Source organism: Staurois parvus, unplaced genomic scaffold (assembly GCF_062004578.1).
Source record: "Staurois parvus isolate SC_StPar_1 unplaced genomic scaffold, SC_StPar_1.0 ptg000155l, whole genome shotgun sequence".
Classification (NCBI taxonomy): Eukaryota; Metazoa; Chordata; class Amphibia; order Anura; family Ranidae; genus Staurois; species Staurois parvus.
The window spans coordinates 29831610-29853835 of record NW_028317951.1 but is presented as its reverse complement, the minus strand read 5'-3'; the positions used below and the strand labels follow the sequence as shown (position 1 = coordinate 29853835).

The following is a 22226-nucleotide window of genomic DNA, read 5'->3' as shown; positions in this document are numbered from 1 at the left end:
GATGGCTGTTCCCTTGTCCCTGATGTGCCCCAGGACAAAAAGAATATAACTGATAAAAGGCATGGAGCAGCTCAGCTATGATGAAAGATTAGATGAGCTGGCATTTTTTGCTGGCTGATAGCTAAAAAGAGTGGGAAATTTGAGTGGAGAGTGAAAACAGTTTTGCTTTTCACTGCTGCTGATTGCTGGTGCTTGTAGTTGTTTTATTTTCTTCTTTGGGTCTTGGTAAAAAAAATTTTACTTTTTTAAATAACTTTTTCTGTCACTTTTTAAATAGCATATTTTTTCTTCCTTTCCTAGTCTTCCATCAGTTTGCTAATTAAGGGTAGAAGTTAATTGGTCACAGGTGATACAGGTCCTATATAACTTGCTGTAGAGCTTACTCGTTTTTGAGCTTGCCTGTATTTTGCTTGCTGGACCTTTGACCAAGTGGACATTTGATAAGCGGAGTTAAAAAACCGGAGTTGAAAACAGGAGATTATAACAGGAGTCTTACTAACCTGTAAGTGACAACTGATATTTCCTGTTAATATTGTAACTGGGATAATGTGTGCTAGCAGGGTGGAAGGTTTTGTGCAGTGCACAGTGTGCCACATGTATACAGCAATGGAGAAACAGCTCCAGGATGGATACCGCTGCAATAGATGTGAGTGGGGTGCCCTTCTGGAAACGTGCGCTAGATTTCTGGAGGAGCAAATTGCAACACTGGGGAGAACCGACAACCTTGAAAAGGGTCTTCTGCTCTCTGAGTAGGTAGCTAATGGGATTGATGTGGAGGGCTAATCAGGATTATCAGGTAGGAAGATGGGTTACTGTAACGAGAAGGAGTGGTAGGGGCTCACAGAAAAGGAAGGCCGGCCCTGCTTTTTTGTGCACCCAAACAGACTTGCCAAGTTCTGTTAAGATGTGGGGGTGGCAAGCTCAGGGGTGGCGTCCCTGGATTTCACTGTTATCCCTAACAACCGGGAGGGCAGACCATCTGGGAGGGGTGGTGAGGGTAGTGCAGGAAGGCCCAGACAGCTGGTGATAGTACGGAATTCTATAATCGGAAGGACTGATAGAATAATTTTTCGCCAGGCTCGCCTCAACCGAATGGTTTGCTGTCTCCCTGGTGCCAGGGTTCGGGTTGTGGTGGACTGGGTTGATAAATTACTGGGAGGGACTGGGCATGACCCAGCTGTCTTGGTCCATGTTGGAACCAATGACAGAATACATGGAAGGTGGAGGCTCCTTAAGAATCAATTTAAAGAACTAGGCTGCAAGTTGAAGGGAAGGACCTCCAAGGTGATATTCTCTGAAATACTACCTATGCCATGCGCAACTCAGGAAAGGCAGGGAGAGATTAGAGAACTCAATGCATGGCTGAAGACCCGGTGTAAGAGGTAAGGGTTTGTGTTTCTAGAGCACTGGGCTGACTTTTGATTGGGGTGCAACCTATATGATAGAGATGGTTTGCACCTAAATGGAAGGGGTTCTGCTGTGCTGGGGGAGAGGCGTATGGATAGGCTTGGGGAGTATTTAAACTTGGCTCGAGGAGGGAGAGAAAATTAGATTATAACGGGGAAGACAGATCATACAGGGGTCAGTACTTACTGGTGGGTGGAATGGGGAAAGATGGGGGGAAGGCTATGGCAGATGATAAGAAGGTTCCCATGTTACAAACAACCAGTGGAATTGGTACCATTTGTATGAAAATAAAAAATATGCAAAATATGTGTGAACAAGGTGTAAATGAATTAAAGTGTTCACCAATGCCAGAAGTCTTCAAGCGAAATAAGTGAGTTGGAAGCTTTGGTGCATGAAGAGAACTATGATTTAATTTGTATTGCTGAATCTTGGCTTCATTCTTCACATGATATGGCCATTAATATTCCTGGCTATGTTCTCTTTCGGAGAGACAGGGTAAATAGGAAAGGTGGTGGTGTCTGTCTCTATGTAAGAAGTGATCTCAGAGCAAGCGTGAAAGAGGACCTAGTTGATGGAGTGTGTGACGAGGCTGAAGTATTATTGGTGGAACTGCACATGGGGGTGCGTACAACAAAGGTAATCACTGGAGTTTGTTATAGGCCTCCCAATGTTAATGAGGAGGTGGAGAGTCTGCTCCTTGCACAGTTTGAAAGGGCTGAAAAGGTTGGGATAGTGATAATGGGAGATTTTAATTACCTGGAAATTGACTGGAGTAATGGTACTGCAGGAACAGTTAAAGGGCAAACATTTTTAAACCTACTACAGGACAATTTTATGGTACAGTTCATAGAGGCCTCTGCTAGGAATGATGCTCTGCTAGACTTGGTAATCTCAAACCATGCAGAGCTTATTACGAATGTTCATATAAAAGAACATCTGGGTAGCAGTGACCATAACATGATTTAATTTATTGTTAGCTGTAAACAGCAAGCGCATACGGGAAACATAAAAATGCTCAATTGTAAGAGAGCTAATTTTTTAAGGCTGAGAGCTGCTCTGCAAGACTTAGACTGGGGGGGAATATTGACATCAATGAACACAACACAGAAATGAGAGTTCTTCAAAGTGACTGTATGTGAACACACTGCAAAATATATTCCCATGGGCAGCAAGTTTAAAAGGCTAAAAATCAAACCTGTATGGCTTACAGCCAAAGTTAAAAAAGCTATAGGTAATAAGAAAAAAGCTTTTATTAACCACTTCAAGTCCAGACACGTTTACCCCCGTCCTGTCCAGGCCAATTTTCAGCTTTCAGTGCTATCACACTTTAAATGACAATTGCGCGGTCATGCAACACTGTACCCATATGAATTTTTTAGCATTTTTTTTTTAGAAAGATAAAGCTTTATTTTGGCGGTATTTATTCACCACTGGGATTTTTATTTTTTTTGCTATGTGAATGAAAAAGTCCAACAATTGAGTGTTTTTCTTATAAAATTTTGCAAATATTTCATCATAAATCTTGGGCAAAATTTATTCAGTTAACTTTTTAGTAAAAATAACCCAAATGAGTTTATAACCAAAAATTATAATTTTGTTATTTTTTTTTTATTTTTTATATATTTTTTTTTTTTACTTACTGTCACCCTAGCAGTACAGTGTCACCATGGTGACACCGTACTACTTGTGGGGGGTGATGAAGGTTTTTTTTTTTTTTTTTTACACGGATTGCTTTTACAACCATAAAGGCTGGAAAAGCAATCATTTCTCCTTCTCTCTGGCTGCATTCTTGCAGCCATTGAGAACTACTGTGTGAGCTGTGATTGGTCACAGCTTGTCACATGGTACAAGGCTGTTGTGAATAGCCTTGTACCATGTGACCTCTGTGATCATTCACAGATTTCACACGTAGTAAGCAATGATTTCAGAAGTGACATCTTGCTTAGTACTATGCATGTGATCACTGATTGGCCAATCAGTGATCACATGATCTGGACCTCGCACAGAGGTCCCGTATGATGATCAGGGGTTCCACTGTGTCCGGAGGACACAGCTGGCACATGGAACGCGGTGCTGCGTGCCCCCAGGGAGCACGCACAAGCAGGGGGCGGGAGGCCGTTTATAAACGGCCACCCGATTCTGCACTGCCATCATCCGGCCGTTTATATACGCCGGACGGGAAGTTGTTAAATGTAAAAATGAAGGAACACTATAATCGTTTAAACATCACAAAGAGTATAACAGAATATGCAAAAAGGAAATAGAGGAAGCAAGAATTGAAAATGAACGACAGATTGCAAAAGATAGCCGTACCGACCCCAAAAAATTCTTCAAATATATTATTAGTAAAAAGGTCCGGTCCGAGCATGTAGGCCCTTTACAAAATAATCTAGAGTGGGTGACTGGGGACAAAAAGAAGGCAAATTTATTGAATACCTTCTTCAGCTCTGTGTATGCCAAGGAGCATGGGGGACCTCTTGTCTATAATGGGAATGGTATTGACACAGCTCCAGATGATCCACATTGGCTTACAATTGATATGATCCTAAAATATTTAGACAGAATAAAGGTGAATAAAGCACCTGGACCGGATGGCATACACCCACGGGTCCTTAAAGAATTGAACTCTGTCATTATAAAGCCATTGTTTCTAATTTTTAGGGACTCTAATGACTGGCATAGTACCACTGGATTGGTATAAGGTCAATGAGGTGCCAATATTTTAAAAGGGGTCAAAATCTTTACCAAGTATATATAGACCTTTTACACTATGCTCCTGCCAGAGCACAGGAGGTCTGTGAACAGTCAGAGGATCCACATACCTCGCCTTCCTTAGCAGTGCATACCCACAGATGCTTAGTCCAACACCCACTCATATAGATGCAGAATTTGGAGATCAGTTATTGCCCCTGGCAAGCCTTCATCATGAGGGTGCACTCCCACTCCTAAAATCTGAGGACTGCACAAATGAATGGGATCTCAGGTATGTGCTTGCTTAGCTTTTGAATGCTCCTAGTACTCCCTTTTGGCTCACAGACTGATTTCTTGAAGAAAGTATCTATTTCCGATGGCACGTAGCATGTTTCCTGTGCTACTACATATAGGGGTCCTCCCTTGCACTCTGGGACATCCTCTTCCTGTCTTAGGAACCTTCCCTTGAAAGGTGTTTTCTACAAGGGTATTCACACTCCTCCTTAGGGAAGTTCTGTATTCTTGGACAATGCTAATATTTAATATTCCCCCCTTCCAGAGGTATCTACTGAGTCAGTTGGGACCAGATTCTTTTGCTCCCTTCCCTAGTAGGGTCTTGGTTCTTCAGTGTCCTTCAAGGGCACTGATACATGTTGACTGCGTTGGACTTACAGTATGTCTATCATTGTGTTTTTCTTGGTGATCCCTTTATGGTAATCTTAGAGTATCTTCCTTGAAAGGGGTAAGATTGACTGGACTCTGATAGCCAGAATTCTCTCAAAGGGCCCAACTCCTGCAAGTTTCTTATTGGAGCCTTACAGTGGTAGTAGCTATTGGTCACTAATGAGCAAGGCTGACCTGCTTAGTTCCTAGCTAAAGCATTCTGCATTCTCTGAGTTAGTGGAATCTTCCCCAACAGTCAAGAAGTCCCCCTCTTTCCCATTTAGGGACTAGTGGGGCACTTTTCCCTAAACATCCCCTTGATATCTGGAAGTCTGGGCTTGAGGCAAGACCTGCAAGCAGTGCCTATGAATTCATTGGTTCCTCATATGCTCACACATACACTCACAAATTTTGGGTGGACTCCTTGACTCTGTAGGTCAACACCTTGGTACCCCAATACTTCACCTTTGGGAAAGCTTGGGAATTCTCCCTGTGACTCTCCCTGTGTGTGCGGGTGACCTGTGAGACATGGCATGCATTCAAGGATGAGTTTGGATTATTTGAAGTCCGGCCCTCCTACTGTAGCTGATTTACATCTTCTATGGGGAATTTAAAATCTCTTCCCTGCTTCTATTCTTAATCAGATGACTCAGCTTGCTGGCTCAGGTTCCCCCTATTCATTCCACAGCTGTGGACGCATCACTATATTGTGTCAAAATCGGAGGACATGTACTCCTATGTCCTGAAATGGGTATGCAGACTCTTCGCATGGTTTTTTTCCTGTCAGGTTCTAGTAACACTGTTTTTTGTCCTTGTGGACAGGTCTGCTCATCCTACTATTTTCTGGTGTTGCTGCCCCAGTATGGGGTGTTAGTCTTCCCACTTCTATTTGTGTGGGGGGTTCGATTTGTGTGGCACCCTTTGTCAGTTTCTCTGCCTTCGGTTGTTTTCATTTGGGTTTGTCTCCAGTTTCTGAGGTTATTGACCAATTCGCTTTGGGAATTTCGCTATTTTATCATATGAGATTGGATGGCTGTAAAAGCCTTCCAAACTCATTGGAGCCTTTCTAGCCTGATGTCTAGGGTCATAGGTTTAAGGCTTGGAGTTTGTCTTCCTCAGACTGACCGATCTTGACTTTGTGGACCCGTTGTCCAATTTTGGTTTTGAGATCTGTTTTGAGGCTGTGAAACCTTCTAGTGTTCCCTTTGCCTCATTCTTGTTTGTCTGTTCTTCCCATTCAGGTAGTTATGTTACTCTACCTGTTGATTGCTTGACTTGCAGCCTCTGATGGGGCTGACTAATGTGCCTGTTAAGGTAGTCATACCCATTGTCTGTAATGCACTATGTTGATCCCCTGTGACTTTCCCTTGGTCATTAGCAATTCCCTTGTCTTTTGGAACTTTGTTCAGAAAGTTCCCCTTGGTTTGAGTGCTTTTAGATGTCCCAACTGTTTCAGAAATATTGTTCTTTATTGAATGAATTGATTGAAGACTACTGGGGACCCAGGTCCTGTTCCTCTGTGACTATTGGCATTCTGTACTGCGGGCTCACAAAACTAAGGCATGATGGTTAAAGGTGGAGTTATAGGGAGACTGGCCTACAACTTTTTTTTTTTGCCAGTGCCCAAACCTTCTGTAGCAACAGTATCTCACTGGACTTTTTTTTTTTTTTTTATAATTCCTATGTCTCTTAAGAGCAGTGTTTCTCAACATTTTTACTCTAGAGGAACCACTGGCAAAAAGTTTGAATCTTGGGGAAACTTGAAGAAAAATTTTCAGATCTACAGCTCACAGAACATTGAATGTGACTGATTAGCTGTGGATATAACCACAATTATTGTAGAAATAGCGTTACATAGAATAAATATTAGGGGAAAAAAAAAAAAAAAACTTGCCCGACACCAACATTGTGGTGTGAACATGGCACATAGAAATCAGTTTTCTTTGTCCTTGCAGAGACCTACTTTAGAAAAACATGTCTCTGCACATAGTGTGAACAAGCCCAAAATATTCTATGTAGGTGCTTTTTTTAACACGTGGTTTGAATGAGGCCTTACTGAACATGAACAAAACTCCCAAATACTGTGATTTATAAATAAGGCAACACTGCAGGAACAGTTGGGCCTCGTTCACAACATTCACTATATTGCCAAAAGTATTGGGACGCCTGCCTTTACACACACATAAACTTTAATGGCATCCCCGTCTTAGTCCGTTAGGTTCAATATTGAGTTGACCCACCCTTTGCAGCTATAACGTTTTCGACTTTTCTGGGAAGTCTGTCCACAAGGTTTAGGAGTGTGTCTATGGGAATGTTTGACCATTCTTCCAGAAGAACATTTGTCAGGTCAGGCACTTACATCCCAAAGGTGTTCTGTCGGGTTGAGGTCAAGACGTGCAGGCCAGTCATGTTCCTCCATCCCAGACTTGTTCATCCATGTCTTTATGGGCCTTGCTATGTACACTGGTGCGCAGTCATGTTGGAACAGGAAGAGGCCATACCCAACCTGTTGGCAGCATGCAATTGTTCAAACTGTCTTGGTATGCTGAGGACTTAAGAGTTCCCTTTGCTGGAACTAACAGGCTAAGCCCAACCCCTGAAAAACAACTCCACTCCATAATCCCCCTCCACCAAACTTTACACTTGGCACAATACAGTCAGGCAAGGACCGTTCTCCTGGCAACCACCAAACCCAGGCGCATCCATCAGATTTCCAGACAGAGAAGCTTGATTCATCACTCCAGAGAACACATCTCCACTGCTCTAGAATTCAGTGGCAGCGTGCTTTACACCACTGCATCCGAAGCCTTGCATTGCACTTGGTGATTTAAGGCTTGGATGCAGCTGCTTGGCCATGGAAACCCATTCCATGAAGCTCTCTACGCCTTCTTGTGCTAATCTGAAGGCCACACGAAGTTTGGAGGTCTTTAGCTACTAACTGCAAACAGTGGGCGAATTCTGTGCACTGTGTGCTTCAGCATGCACTGACCCATTTCTCTCATTTTACGTGGCCTACCACTTCATGGCTGAATTGCTGTTATTCTCAGTTGCTTCCACTTTGTTATACTACTGCTAACAGTTGACTGTGGAATATTTAGTAGCAAGGAAATTTCACAGATGGACTTGTTGCACAGGTGGCAACCTATCATGGTACCACGCTTGAATTCACTGAGCTCCTGAGAGAGACCCTTTCTTTTTTTTTTTTTTTCTTTTGGCAGATATGGTAAAGTAACATTTTGATTGTGGTAAATTTAACATGTAGTAAATGCTTTTTTCCCCAAAAAAATTGGCACAGAAACCAAATGTTGCTTAATATTTAGGTGATTCTACTAATATTTTTTTTTCTTTCTTATTTAGCAATTGTGCAGGGTGACACTTTGGAGGAAATTTACAATCACGTGAAACAGATCATAGAAGAACAGTCTGGCTCCTACATCTGGATTCCTGCAAAAGAGAAGTTATGAGACATGAAGAGAAATCTGTTTGGAGCCCCTATCACTGCCCATTCACAGCATCCTGTACCTTCTCCCATAGGAGCAGGCCCGGTTTGTACGGGACTGTTCTTGCCACTTATTTGCTGCCCTTCCATCCACCTTTCACACGGTTATATTTTATTTAATTTTAATACTGTCAAATTTAATTTCTTAAAATGTTTTTTTTTTTGTTTTTAAAGAAGGTGGAAAGACTAGAGCAGTTATTTAGGGTTAGAAAATAAGTGGCAAAAATTCCTTAATGTTTAAGGGAAAGTTGCAAATACATTTTAAAGGAAAAAAAAAAAAGCTTTATAGACAATTTTCAAAAAAAGAAAAACATTACATGAAATAAGTGGTCTTAACAATATTGTCAGCATCTTTGCACAATTTGCATTTAACAGCATGGTTTGGCCTATGCATTTAATTCTCTATTCTTTTGACTTGATCTGGTTCTCTACATAGGCAGAGTTTCTCTTGGCATTCTGTTGCCTGGTTGCAGCTGCATTGCATAACATTTTTGGTTCTGCAATCTGCTTTAAAGCACCTTCTGGCAATGGAAAGGCTATCTTCAATCATTTGTCATAAGAACTTTTTGGTTTTGTCTTGTTGAATTGTATGTACTCCAGCGTTCTTTATATGAATGACTTTTAAACTTGATTAATCAAATGCATATAACACAATTTAAAATGTCTGACAAACTTTTGATATGGATCACCTTTGTGAAAAGAGAGATGAATCTTTCAGGTCATTAACATAGCCTCTCTAATGTAAATAAACACTACAGGAAATCACATCCCTACATCTCATTTGGAGAATTGGATTCATAGACTTAATGCTGTATGTGTATTCTTAGTAGACAGATTTTAATATTTTACCCACAATAACTGCCTATTTTGTTATAATAAAATATATATTAAACTTTCTTTAAATTCTAACTATGGGAGTACTTTTCTTGCACATGTGCATATATAAATATAAAAATATATTTTTTCTCTTATCACCAGTTTTTTTTTTTTCTTTTTATTTTGGAAGACGAATGGAATTTATTGTATCTTCCTTTCATGTGAAATATGAACAAGACATCAATGGCTGTGTTAATTGATGCTGGAATAAGGAAGGTTAGCCACTTAATTAAATCTAGGCGTGTTCTCCTCTCTTCTGAAGAGTCCTCTATGTTTTATTTTTTATGTAATGTGCATGTTTTTATGCTGTGTGATATGTAAGCTACAGTGGTCCTAAGTAGTGTTTTATTTGATTTTGTTTTGTTATGGTTTTTTTTGCATTTTTTTTTTTTCACATGACTTCACCAAGCTTGCATGTACCATGTCCATGACAACCATCTTTAGCCACATCAGTTTAAAAGTGAGCCTTTGGGTGGGGGAGATAAACGTTTATTCAGACTAAAATTCTTTGGTACTTATCAACTGTTTGATTTTTGGAATTAATAAAAACATATATCCTTACAGCCTCATTAAACCTTTACCAAGTAAGCATTAGTTTGTGATGAACAAGCAGCATTATTCATTCCATTTGTCAGAAAGAGGAGAACAGCAAATAAAATTTTATGGAAAAATGTAAATGTGTGGCGTGTGTCATAATTTAACCTAAATATTCAATGCTTTTGTATTTTTAAGTAATGTTACAATATAAAGTAAGACTTTTTCTCCTCACCAGTTATGTTACTTCCAGCGTTGCCTCACTGTCTATTATTTTTGACTGTGTTGAGGGGCTGGCCCATCTCAAGGCAGAAGTTTCTGTTTAAAGCTTCCTGAAACCTAATTTTCCAACTTTGGTAAAAAAAAAAATCATATGCTCAAGTTTATGTAGGTAGATGGTAAACCTAGTTGGATTTTTCTTGGTTGTAAGATCATTATGCTTTCATGTATTTATGGCTTTTAAACAAGCATTTAACTGTGTTGTCTGCTAATTCATCATTCTACCTTGTGTTGTATTTGGTGTACAGTTAATTACACTAATTTATACTCCAGGCAGCTCACACTTTTAAGAAATTCACTGATTACAGCCTGCATATTCTCTCAATAGAGGTTTCTGTTAAAATGTATCGATTATGTTTTTTCATCATTCTGATTTTTTTCCAAACTATATTTTGCTTTCCCTAGTTCCTCCTCCTTGCCCTCATCAACATAGTAATGGCCATGTATAATAAATTATAATCTTAAATGCAAAGAACACCCGTGGGCTTAAAGCAAATCTGTGCACCCAAGCCAAGGAAACACACTCCAGCGCCTTACCAGATCCCAATGACCATTGTAATTATAAATGGCCATCCAGCGCTTTAGGAGTTAAAGCCTGCCATCGGCAAGTATGTCTCCTCCACAAGCCTGGTATAGGATGTGCAGCCACAGCAACTCAAAGATAAGGGATGAGAAGCAATACCATAGTGTAAAACCGTATCCGTTACTTTATTCAAAGAATTAAAGTGCAAACTCACAGCAAAAAAGTCTCCAGTCAGAGTATAAACCATAACTTGGCATTCCTATGGGCTTGCAGTTCAGACCTGGCCATCAATCAGCTCTGCGTGCGTGATGACGTCACTCCCACAGGCCCCACCCTACACATCTTGTCACAGACGACATCAGGGGGACAGGCTGCCTCAGCCCTTCCACCTGACAATGTCATCTATGACAAAATGTATTTGCAAAGACATATCCACTTACACACGGTGTGCACATTCTTGGGTTATTGATATGTTTATTAGACGTCCATTATTACATTGTGGGTTGGGGCATGTTCTCTACTCTAACGTAGCTTAGAGTGTTTCCCAACTTCTCTATGCAGAGTGAAAGATTTTTCATCAGGAGATTTCCTGAAATCTTTTGTGGTCAAGTATAAAACTAACAGCATTAGTATTGTGGAGGACATTTGGAAACCCTTACATTTATAATAAGGCTTCATACATTAGAAAAGTGGAGGTCTGGAAGTAATGGAGAGAGAGGCTGGGTGCCAGCATACCAGAAAGTGAAGTAAAATATCCTTAACAGATAAACAAAAGAAAAAGGTTATAACCTATGAAAAAATAATTCAGTGTAGCTCAGGGTGTGGTTGCCATAGTCCCTGTTTGTATAGTATAAAGGATTTTTTCTTACATATGGTGGGATTTTAAAGGCAGCCTTAATTTACACAAGGAAAACTACTTCTTTAAGAGTCAATTTTTATTTATACATCCAATATATCATTACAAGTGTTTGCTCTACAAGCACATACAAAATGGATATCAAAGTATTTACAGATACACCTCAAAGCAACTGAAGCTACTTATTGAGTTTAAATATTATGTGTTCCAACGTTGATCCGGTGGTATCCCGCATAGCGGATTTCCATCTTGCAACCTCTAGGTTTCATTACAGATATATTTTTAACCTGGGATCCAACATGTTATGAATATTTATCATAAATTCTTCTTCGGGGATATGATACTACTCTAAAATATAAATATTTGATAACCAGGTCTAGCAAGTTTTTTTTTTTATATATAGAATTGTGAGTTAATACAAGACTAAGCCATATAAGGTCAAAAATTTACATAACCAAGTGTCAACATGTCAGGAGATAAATTCCCTCCAGAAGTGAAGCCATTATTTTGGTGTGCAAAGACCACTGGTGCCGCACCACAACACTGCCATAATGAAAAAAATATGTATAGTATAATATACAATAATGAATAAATAGCAAGGAGCACAGGGAATTAGCATCACCATTAGCAAGTAATGTATGTAGATCAATAAAGGTTAATATCAAAATACTCATCAATGTATGAACCCCTTTATTAGATATTAATAAGGGCTTACATTCCAACTCATTTTGTGCTTCCCATCAATTAATACCCAAGGAGGCATAAAGTAAGACATACGAGCTCAAACATTATATGATTATCTACTAAAGTTCAAAAAAGTTACTATAAATATCAGCAAACCGTGCCCATGCCTGTTTCCCAACTCACCAATGATTGCCATAAGGTAGAATGGCATTCCTCCAAGACATTCAGCAGCATGAAAGTCACTCCAACTGAGTCCTGATATCCTTACCCAGTTGCTCGAATTGTGGCTTTAAATATGGTAAATGTGTGGTGTTGCCTATTTCCTCCCTTAACCTCCCTGGCGGTCTGATTATTTCAGATTTTTGGTGCTGAAAGCGGTACCATTATTTTGCATGGAAATTTGGCGTTTTATATTGTAGGCCTGTCATTTTTAGGAATAACTCACTGAAATCTGTCCGAACAAGAGTCTAGTAAACATCCCGGGTATGTTAAAATTTGAAACGTGAAATCATAAATTATAATTTAATAAACAATCATAAACAATAATAATATAATACATTTAATTCAATAATATAATCAAACCAAAAACACTGAAATTTGAAATATAGCGCCAAGTTTCCACATCACTGAGCAAAGTCGCAAAATCGTTTTCAGTGTCTGATGACAAATTTCCCCACGAATCATCACCCAGATAACAGATGCCGGCATCCGCCGGATTACATTGCCGGGGACACTGCAGGAGGGACATCGCGGGAGCGCAGGACAAGGTAAGAGATCGAGGGATCCCAGAGCAGCGCCGCATGGTAAGCCCGAGTGTAGCTCAGGGTTACCGCTTGTGATACTGAAACTTTACCCCGAGCTACACTCGGGAATACCGCCAGGGAGGCTACGCAGACCAGGTCTGCTAGATGTAAGGGGAGGAAAATGATGCCCATCATGTGATCTCTGGCATTCTCCCAAACTGCGCATGTGTGACTGTGCTCTGCACATCGACATCACATCCGGCTCCGGAATGACGTATTGCTGGAGACCGTGCGGGAGCCATATTGGAGACCTCCGCCAACACGGAAAGAATAAGGCTTGCACAAAACTGCACGAGAACTAGAGGAAAGGAAATATTACCTCCCCCATTGATCTACAGGGCCATAAACTGGTCCCCTTCCGTAGAACATGGATATGAGAGACCCATTTCGTGCCAGGCATTCCAGTTGAAGACCGCCCTGACAAAAAGAGGCAACCAAAACTCCCATATAAGCGACGCCTATACAGAATAATTGCAAAACTTACCAAAAAATTTTCATACAATCCAGACAGTACATCATAGTTTTTCAGAAATATAACATATACTAGCGAAACTATCTGTATTGAAAAGGGAAAATCCTAACGTAGGGATACGAGAATGAAACATTAGAGAGAAAGTGAAACAACTCTAATATTTTACATATCCTCAATCAGTTTTTCCAGAAGTAAAACCCTCTAAAAAGTATCTATAGCTTTCTAATTAGTTTAAACCAGGTTGGCGAGTGGCATCAAGGCATCTAATCCAGCGCTTTTCTTGCTGGAGCAATATCTTTTTCCAGTCCCTTTCCTTTGTAGAAATATGTATTCTTTCAAAAGCTGAAAAATCAGTCTTTGGCATTCTATATTTGTTGAATTTGGCAACATGCCTTCTCTAAGGGAAATAAAGATTGCCTATTTCCATAGCATGAACATGTTTATAGATATGTTTCCAAAATGCTTGACGTGTTTTACCTACGTAAAAGGATCCACAATTGCATTGCATGAGGTATGCTACCCCCTTTGTCTGACAGTTAACAAAATGTCTAGAGATAAATTTCTCTCAGTTGGGGAGAGTAAATTGTTTTTTTATTGCTCAAGTAGGTGCCAGCATATTTACATGGATCACCGATTCCCCCTATATTCACTTTGTGCTAGAAGATCCTTTAAAGACCCTGCCATTTTGTTGGTGATTTGAAGGATTATCACCCACTAGTTTACCAATAATCGGGTCTTCTGCCAAGACAGACCAATGATTTTGTTATATTTTTCTTATTTTCGCATGTTCATTGGAATACTTCAAAATGACCCTAACTTCCTCCTTATTAGTCCTTTGATGATCTTTGGACTTGAATAGGAGTTCATGTCTATATAAATTTTTTACAGGATTAAAGGCGGTTTTAAGACCTATTTTTGTGTATCCTCGGGCTAATCTTTTTTTGTAAGCTCATCTGCCTATTTCTGAAACACTTTCATATATACAATTGCGTTTAATAAGCAAAAATTGACTATACGGGATAGATCTCTTCAAAGGTTCCAGGTGGAAACTGCTGTCATGCAGAATGGTATTGCCAGCAGTTTTTCCTGAAGAGACTACTTTCCAGGCATCCACCTTGTCCCTTGGAGATATTGATGCTCAAAAAATTGAGTTTCTCCTCATCGTAAGTCGTAGTGAAAAAAAGGTTTGAATCATTTTGTTTCATCACCCAAAGGGACTGTTTCAACAACACTTCAGGTCCATCCCAGGCAAGAAATATGTCATCTATATATCTTTGCCAGAAGATATGTTGCGTATATCTGGAAAAATTTTCCTTGGACAAAAAAATCCTGCTCCCACACCCCCAGGTACAGCTTGGCACAGGATAGGGCACAAGTCCCCATCACTACACGCTGCACCTGGAGGTAGTGGGAGCCTTGGAACAAGAAGACGTGGTTCAAGATAAAATCAAGTATAGAATAAATTCATTAAATCCCTATTCATGCATCCTGCGTTGCTGCAGAACATATTTTACTGCAGCAACACCTTTGTTATGTGGGATGCAGCTATAGAGGGATTCCACATCAGCTGTTACTAAGTAGGCTGATAGAGGTACGTCAAGATTTTCAGTAACTTTCAAAAGATGATTAGAGTCCTTAACATAAGACGCTAAGCTTACAACATGGGGTCTAAGGTAATGATCTATAACTTGGCTGATACCTTCAGGAATACAACCATTTCCTGAAATAATAGGCCTGCTTGAAGGATTGGTTATATCTTTGTGAACTTTAGGAAGTGCTTAGAATGTTAGCATCCTAGGGTGCCCAATTCTAATGTGTTCCCATATATCTTTCTGAATGGTTCCATTTCTATATGCCGAATCTGCTAACTCATAGAACTCTAGATTAAATATATTCACTAGTGCAGCAGAAAGTTTTCTACAACATTTTTTGTTTAAGATTTTTAAGCACATTTTCATACATAGCATTGTCCATCAGGACGATATTGCCTCCTTTTATCAGATTATTTGATAGTTATCCTTGTATTTGTTGATGGGAATTTCAATGCAACCTTTTCAGTTACACTTAAATTTTGGTGAGTATTATCAAATCTCAGTGATTCAATATACTTGGTGACCTGTCTTACAAACAAAGCAATAGCTGGATTCTGTTTAAAAGATGAAAAAATTAGATTTCTTATGAAATTTCATTTCCTGAGTCTGTACATCCTTATTAATTTGCTCCAATAGACATTCAAATAGTATACCTCATATAATGTGAATGTGGATCCTTTTACGTGGGTAAATACGTCAAGAACTTTGGAAATGTAGTTCTAAACATGTTCATGCTATGAAAATAGGCAATCTTTATTTACATTTTATGAAGGCATGTTGCCAAATTCCACAAATATAGGATGCCAAAGGATGCTTTTTCAGCCCTTGTAAGAATACCTATTCCTGCAAGGGTAGGTGACTGGAACAAGGTATTGCTCCAGCAAGAAATGCGCTGGATTAGATTTCTTTGATGCCACTCACTCCCTGGTTTAAACTAATCAGAAAGTTATAGACCCTTAATGTACTGTCTGGATTGTATGACAATTTTTTGGTATGTTTTGAAATTGTTCTGTATGGCCGTTTCTTATGTGGGAGCTTTGGTTGCCCCTTTTTGTCAGGACTATCTTCAACTGCTGTGCCTTGCACAGAAAAGGTCTCTCATATCCCTGTTCTACGGAAGGGGACCCATTTATGGCCTTGTAGATCAATGGGGGAGGTAATATTTCCTTCCCTCTTGTTCTCATGCACAGTTTTGTGCAAGCCGTGTCGGCGGCGGTCTCCAATATGGCTCCCGTACGGTCTCCAGCAATACGTCATTCTGTAGTCGGACGTGACGCCAATGTGCAGAGCGCGGTCACACATGCACAGTTCGGGAGAATGCCGGGGACCACATGATGGGTGCCATCTTCCTCCCCTTACATCTTGCGTACTTTGTCCACTTAAGGGAGGAAATAGGCAGCACCACACCCACCATTTACCATATTTAAGGCCACAATTCGAGCAACTGGGTAAGCATATCAGAACTCAGTTGGAGTGACTTTTTCATGCTGCTGGATGTCTTGGAGGAACGCCATTCTACCTTTATTGCGATCATTGGTGAGTTGGGAAACAGGCATGGGCACGGTTTGCTGACAATTATAGTAACTTTTTTAAACTTTAGTAGATAATCATATAATGTTTGAGCTCGTATGTCTTACTTTATGCCTCCTTGGTTATTAATTGATGGGAAGCACAAAATTAGTTGGTGTGTAAGCCCTTATTAACATCTAATAAAGGGGTTCATACATTGATGAGTATTTTGATATTAACCTTTATTGATCTACATACATTACTTGCTAATGGTGATGCTACTTACCTGTGCTCCTAGCTATTTATTATTCATTATCTTATAGTATACCAGATATATACAGTGAGGAACAGAAGTGTTTGAACACCCTGCGATTTTGCAAGTTCTCCCACTTAGAAATCATGGAGGGGTCTGAAATTCACATTGCAGGTGCATTCCCCCTCAGAGAGACAGAATTAAAAAAGAAAAATCATGAAATCACATTGTATGATTTTTAAAGAATTTATTTGTCTTGCACTGCTGAACAAAAGTATTTGAACACCTGAGATAAACAGTGTTAATATTTGGTACAGAAGCCTTTGTTTGCAATTACAGAGGTCAAACGTTTCCTGTAGTTCTTGACCAGGTTTGCACACACTGCAACAGGGATTTTGGCCCACTCCTCCACACAGATCTCCTCTAGATCTGTCAGGTTTCGGGGCTGTCGCTGAGCAACACGGAATTTCAGCTCCCTCCAAAGATGTTCTATTGGATTTAGGTCTGGAGACTGGCTAGGCCACTCCAGAACCTTGATATGCTTCTTACGGAGCCACTCCTTGGTTATCCTGGCTGTGTGCTTCGGGTCGTTGTCATGTTGGAAGACCCAGCCATGACCCATCTTCAATGCTCTGACTGAGGGAAGGAGGTTATTGCTCAAAATCTCACAAATGGCCCCATTCATCCTCTTCTTAATACAGTGCAGTCATCTTGTCCCCTTCGCAGAAAAGCACCCCCAAAGCATGATGTTACCACCCCCATGCTTCACAGTAGGGATGGTGTTCTTGGGATGCAACTCATCCTTCTTTTTCCTCCAAACACGACGAGTGAAGTTTAGACCAAAACGTTCTACTTTGGTCTCCTCTGACCACATGACTTTCTCCCATGCCTCCTCTGGATCATCCAGATGGTCATTGGCAAACTTCAGATGGACCTGGACATGTGATGACTTGAGCAGGGGAACCTTCCGTGCAATGCATGACTTGAAACCATGACGGCGTAGTGTTCTACTGACAGTGACCTTTGGTGAAACTGTGGTCCCAGCTCTCTTCATGTCATTGACCAGCTCCTCCCTTGTAGTTCTGGGCTGATTCCTCACCTTTCTTATCAGTGATACCCCACGAGGTGAGATCTTGCATGAATCCGCAGTCCGAGGGAGACTGACAGTCGTCTTTAGCCTCTTCCATTTTCTAACAATTTCTCCAACAGTTGATCTATTTTCACCAAGCTGCTTGGCAATTGCCCTGTAGCCCTTTCCAGCCTTGTGGAGGTCCACAATTGTGTCTCTGGTGTCTTTTGACCGCTCTTTAGTCTTGCCCATGGTAGTAGTTGGCGTCTGACTGACTGTGGGGTGGACAGGTGTCTTTAAAGAGCTCAGACAGGTGCTACTAAGTTAGATTAATGAGTGGAGTAGAGGGGGACTTTTTAAAGGCACAGTAACAGGTCTTTGAGAGCCAGAATTCTTGCTGTTTCTTAGGTGTTCAAATACTTATGTTCAGCAGTGCAAGCCAAATAAATTCTTTTAAAATCATACAATGTGATTTCCTGAATTTTTTTTTTTAATTCTGTCTCTGAGTGGGAATGCACCTACAATGTGAATTTCAGTCCCCTCCGTGATTTCTAAGTGGGAGAACTTGCAAAATCGCAGGGTGTTCAAATACTTCTGTTCCTCACTGTGTGTGTGTATATGTATATATAAAATGACGACTTCAGTTCTGGAGGGGATTTATCTCGACATGTTTCAAAATATCTATGGTAGTTATGTAAGTTTTTTGTTTTTTTTTTTACTTTATATGGCTTTTAGATTTTAGAATGGTATCATATTCCTGAAGAAGAATTTATGATAAATATTCAAAATGCGTTGGGTCCCAGGCTGAATATATCTGTAATCCAACCTAGAGGTTGCAAGATGGAAATCAGTTGTGGGGGATACCATCAGATCAATGTTGGAACACATTATAATATTTGAACTCAATAAGTAGCTTCAGTTGCTTTGGAATGAATCTGGAAATACTTTATCCATTTTGTGTGTGCCTGTAGAGCAAAAATGTTTAATGATATATTGGATGTATAAATAAAATGTTGATTCTTTTAAAGAAGTAGTTTCTTGTGTAAATTAAGGTTGCCTTTGAAATCCCACCAAATGTAAGAAAAAAATATTTTGTAGAGAGATTGTAACCTTTACTTTCTCTATTTTTACATTTTTAATGAAGTTGGGCTTTAAATCACCTGTTTCTATACTGTATATGTGTAAATTGTGATTCATAGAGAAAAGAAGATTACACATGGCAAGACCTTATTCCAAAGACTAGATATTCCAGAGTCATATCTTTCTCCGCTCTGAAGAAATTGAGGTTTGCCTCATCATGCCCTTTCTCAAACTGATGGGGTTACTGGAAGGGTCTGCCTGAGCACCATCTACATGCCTTAAGCCATACAGTCTTAGACAGCACCTCAGCAAAATACTCTTTTTGCAGGGCTGCCTCCAAAGTTAATGCAGTGAACTGATCATGAACATGAGATAAGAAACCTGGGTGTGCGATATCTTAAAGTGGAGTTCCACTCACCCTGTCAACAAATAAAAGTCCGCAGCTACAAAAACTGTAGCTGCTGACTTTTAAAAAAACAGCCACTTACCTGTCCCGCGGTGTGTCCCCCACAGCCCATTTTACCGGCCGTCCTGTATTCCAGGAGGCTGGCATCTTCAGTGTGGGCACCCAGCTGTGCAGCTTGCTGCTTCACAGCCGGGTGCCCACTGCGCATGCTCGAGTAGCGCTGCACTTCATGAATGGTCCTATAGTCTTCTGGTACCTGTCACGTGTCCCAAAAGACTACAGGGAGGGAGGGAGGTCACCTTCCGATCAGACTGGAAGTAGGTACCTGTCAAATTTGGGTACCCGCTCCCCCACCCCCCAAAGGTGCCAATCCCTTAATGGGGAGTGGGGGAGCAGTCCTTTAAGCGGAACTTCCCCTTTTGGGTGGAGCTCCATTTTAAGCATTCAGGACATAAGCTGAGTGTTTATAGACCTTGGGTTATAGGTTGGTACCTTCAGGTGATTGGACACTGGCAAAAATTATGGGGGATCAAGCCTCCTGGGCTTCCCCCTATAACCCTATATCACTCTATGGTTTTTTGATAGTGTCCTAGGGTGATGTACCTCTTCTCCCTTATGGGTAAATCACACTTAGCTTAACTTGTTTATTGGATCTTTGGATTCTGCAATCAACCCTTCAATGTCTTCTATTACAATAGAAGTGAATACAGATCCCTGCAACCTTGTTAAAACCATGGGAAGCTGTACCTTACCTCAGCACTTGGTGCAACATGTCTAGTTAACCGTAGGGTGCTACATGGTCCTATCCCTATTGAACCCACACACTGAAGACCCCCTCGTGGCTATGCCCATCATGATGGGATGAAGGCTGTTCCCTAAATACGGACCAGCACAATGAACAGATAAGACAGGGTCACCCTGTATGTTTTCACAATTGTAGTGCCAGTGTAAGTATGAGGTAAAATCTCTATTACTTGCTTTACACTTATGTGTACCCTGATCAGTATGCATTTTCTCTGTATGTTAAAAACTGGAAACAAGGATTTTGTTTGAAATTTATTCACTTAAACAGTGAAAACTTCACACTTCAGTCCTTTAAAAAGTACTCCAGGCTTTCTTTTAATACGTATTTAACCTTTGTACTACGATATTGTCAATCTTTGTTTAGCCCAAGGGATGCAGTGTCCACCTATTTCTGTAGCATTAGGCAATAAGTCCATTTTTATGTCTTTTCTGTTATATGGCATTACTTGCTTAATTCACCAATACCCATTAACCTACTTCTTACCCACCTGCACACTGAGTGTATTGGTGTTATCCAATAGTCCTGCCTTTCAAATTCCTGTGCAACGTGTTTGTTAAAACTCAATAAAATTGTAAATTCTATTTAAAAGAGAAAAAGTACTCAGGCACTTCCTCCCTCTATTTTGGCATAAGGCCTGCAAGAGTTCACAAAGTTCTAAACAACTCACTGTACTTATGGAAGATGCTTCTTCATTAAAAGATTCTGCTGACAGAATTTAAGATGCTCTTAAAGGCTCTTTACTCTTGCAAGCTCAGCTGTGCAGCCAGCTATTGATCCAATCCCTGTTTGTCAAACTGCAACAAATTGGACCAGGGCAGTGAACTACAAGCACAATCCTGTATTGCAGGACCATACCTTGGCTGAGCAATTACAACAATTACCTTCTGCCTTGTGTGGATTTCCTAATGTCCACAAATGGTTTTTATTTCTATTCACATGCACAGAGGCCTATAGCTCAAAGCCTGGTCAGCTGAAGCTGCCTCTAAAAGACACCCTAAATCAGTAGATCTCAACCTGTGGAACCTCAGGACCCACATTTGTCCTTGATCATTAAATTGTGACCCAAAAATAATTTAATATACAAAACAGAATTTATTCCACAAAACAACTTGAGCAGTATTCTACAATATATATGGTACTTTTTTAAACCGTAAACAAATGGCTTCCTTGCAAAATGTATAGTACAGTAATCGCAGCGTTGGTGAAAATGCAAATGCTGTTGAGCTAAAAACCCAATAAAATGGTAATTGAAACATGAAATTAATTAGAACTAATGGGAAAACGGCAGATGCTTCATAATCTTAATAAGTGAAAGTCTGGAGTGATGATAGACAATGCAACTTCGTGTTCAATGTTCATTTTGTTCCTATTTTTGTCTTCAGCTGAACCAGAACTGAGAAGCCACTCTCACAAAGATAGGTTGTGCTGAATGGTAGGATGATTTTGATAGCATGGGTTGTGATGGAGGGATATTCAGTCATGACGCTACACCAGAACTGAGAGAGGGTTACCTCGGTACATTTCTTTTTTAGCATCTGATCAGAAGAGCACTACAAGCTGACTCTCTTCGTTCCTTGGCAACATAATGCTTTCCAATTTGATTCTAAAGGGATCATGTATCCAGCCATCATTCCTTTGCTGCTCATTGAAACGTTCTTGCAGTTTTGTGAGATGTGCTATTATAGTTTTCCTCAGTTCATTTCTGCCTATGGCGTCCAGGTGTGTAAGCTCATGACAAGCATTGGGGCACATATCAAATCTCTCTTTGGAAACATGACTTGTCCACAATGCCATTTTCTTTTTGAAAGCCTCAATTTTTTCAGTCTGTCAAAAATATTGTGCCCCTTCCCTTGCATAGACACATTTAATGTGATCAGTTGCTCAAACACATCTGCCAGATAAGCAGCTGTGCAAGCCACATATCACTGTTAAACAAATCAGCAAGAGGCAAGTTGCATTCACAGAGGAAGGTCGCAATTTCAGTACCCAGTTAATATAAATGTGAGAGGACTTTGCCCCTGCAAAGCCAACTGTCAGGGAAAAAAATGAGGAAGCCCTGGCAATTGCTTCAATGCCCAGTATGGCAATGCTAAAATGTGCGCATAGGCGCATGGCACGTAATCACGCATCACAGCACAGGCAGGGTACAATAATTGCTGGCACTCCGTGGACTGCAGCGCCTCACAATAATTGCTGGATTATCATCAGCTTCCTGTTCCTGTGTG

General features: G+C 40.4%; 1 protein-coding gene across 24 annotated transcripts in view; it reads left to right on the top strand.

Moving 5' to 3' along the window:
- DLG1 (discs large MAGUK scaffold protein 1) overlaps window positions 1-9813 on the top strand; it is a 321932-nt gene extending 312119 nt beyond the window's left edge. For all 24 annotated transcript variants that reach the window (XM_089675610.1, XM_089675624.1, XM_089675634.1 and 21 more), the window contains one exon: window positions 8119-9813. In XM_089675610.1, coding sequence (XP_089531736.1) covers window positions 8119-8225 — 107 coding nt within the window. In that variant the 3' untranslated portion in view covers window positions 8226-9813. The remainder of the gene's footprint in view (window positions 1-8118) is intronic.
- The last annotated feature ends 12413 nt before the right edge of the window (window positions 9814-22226 follow it).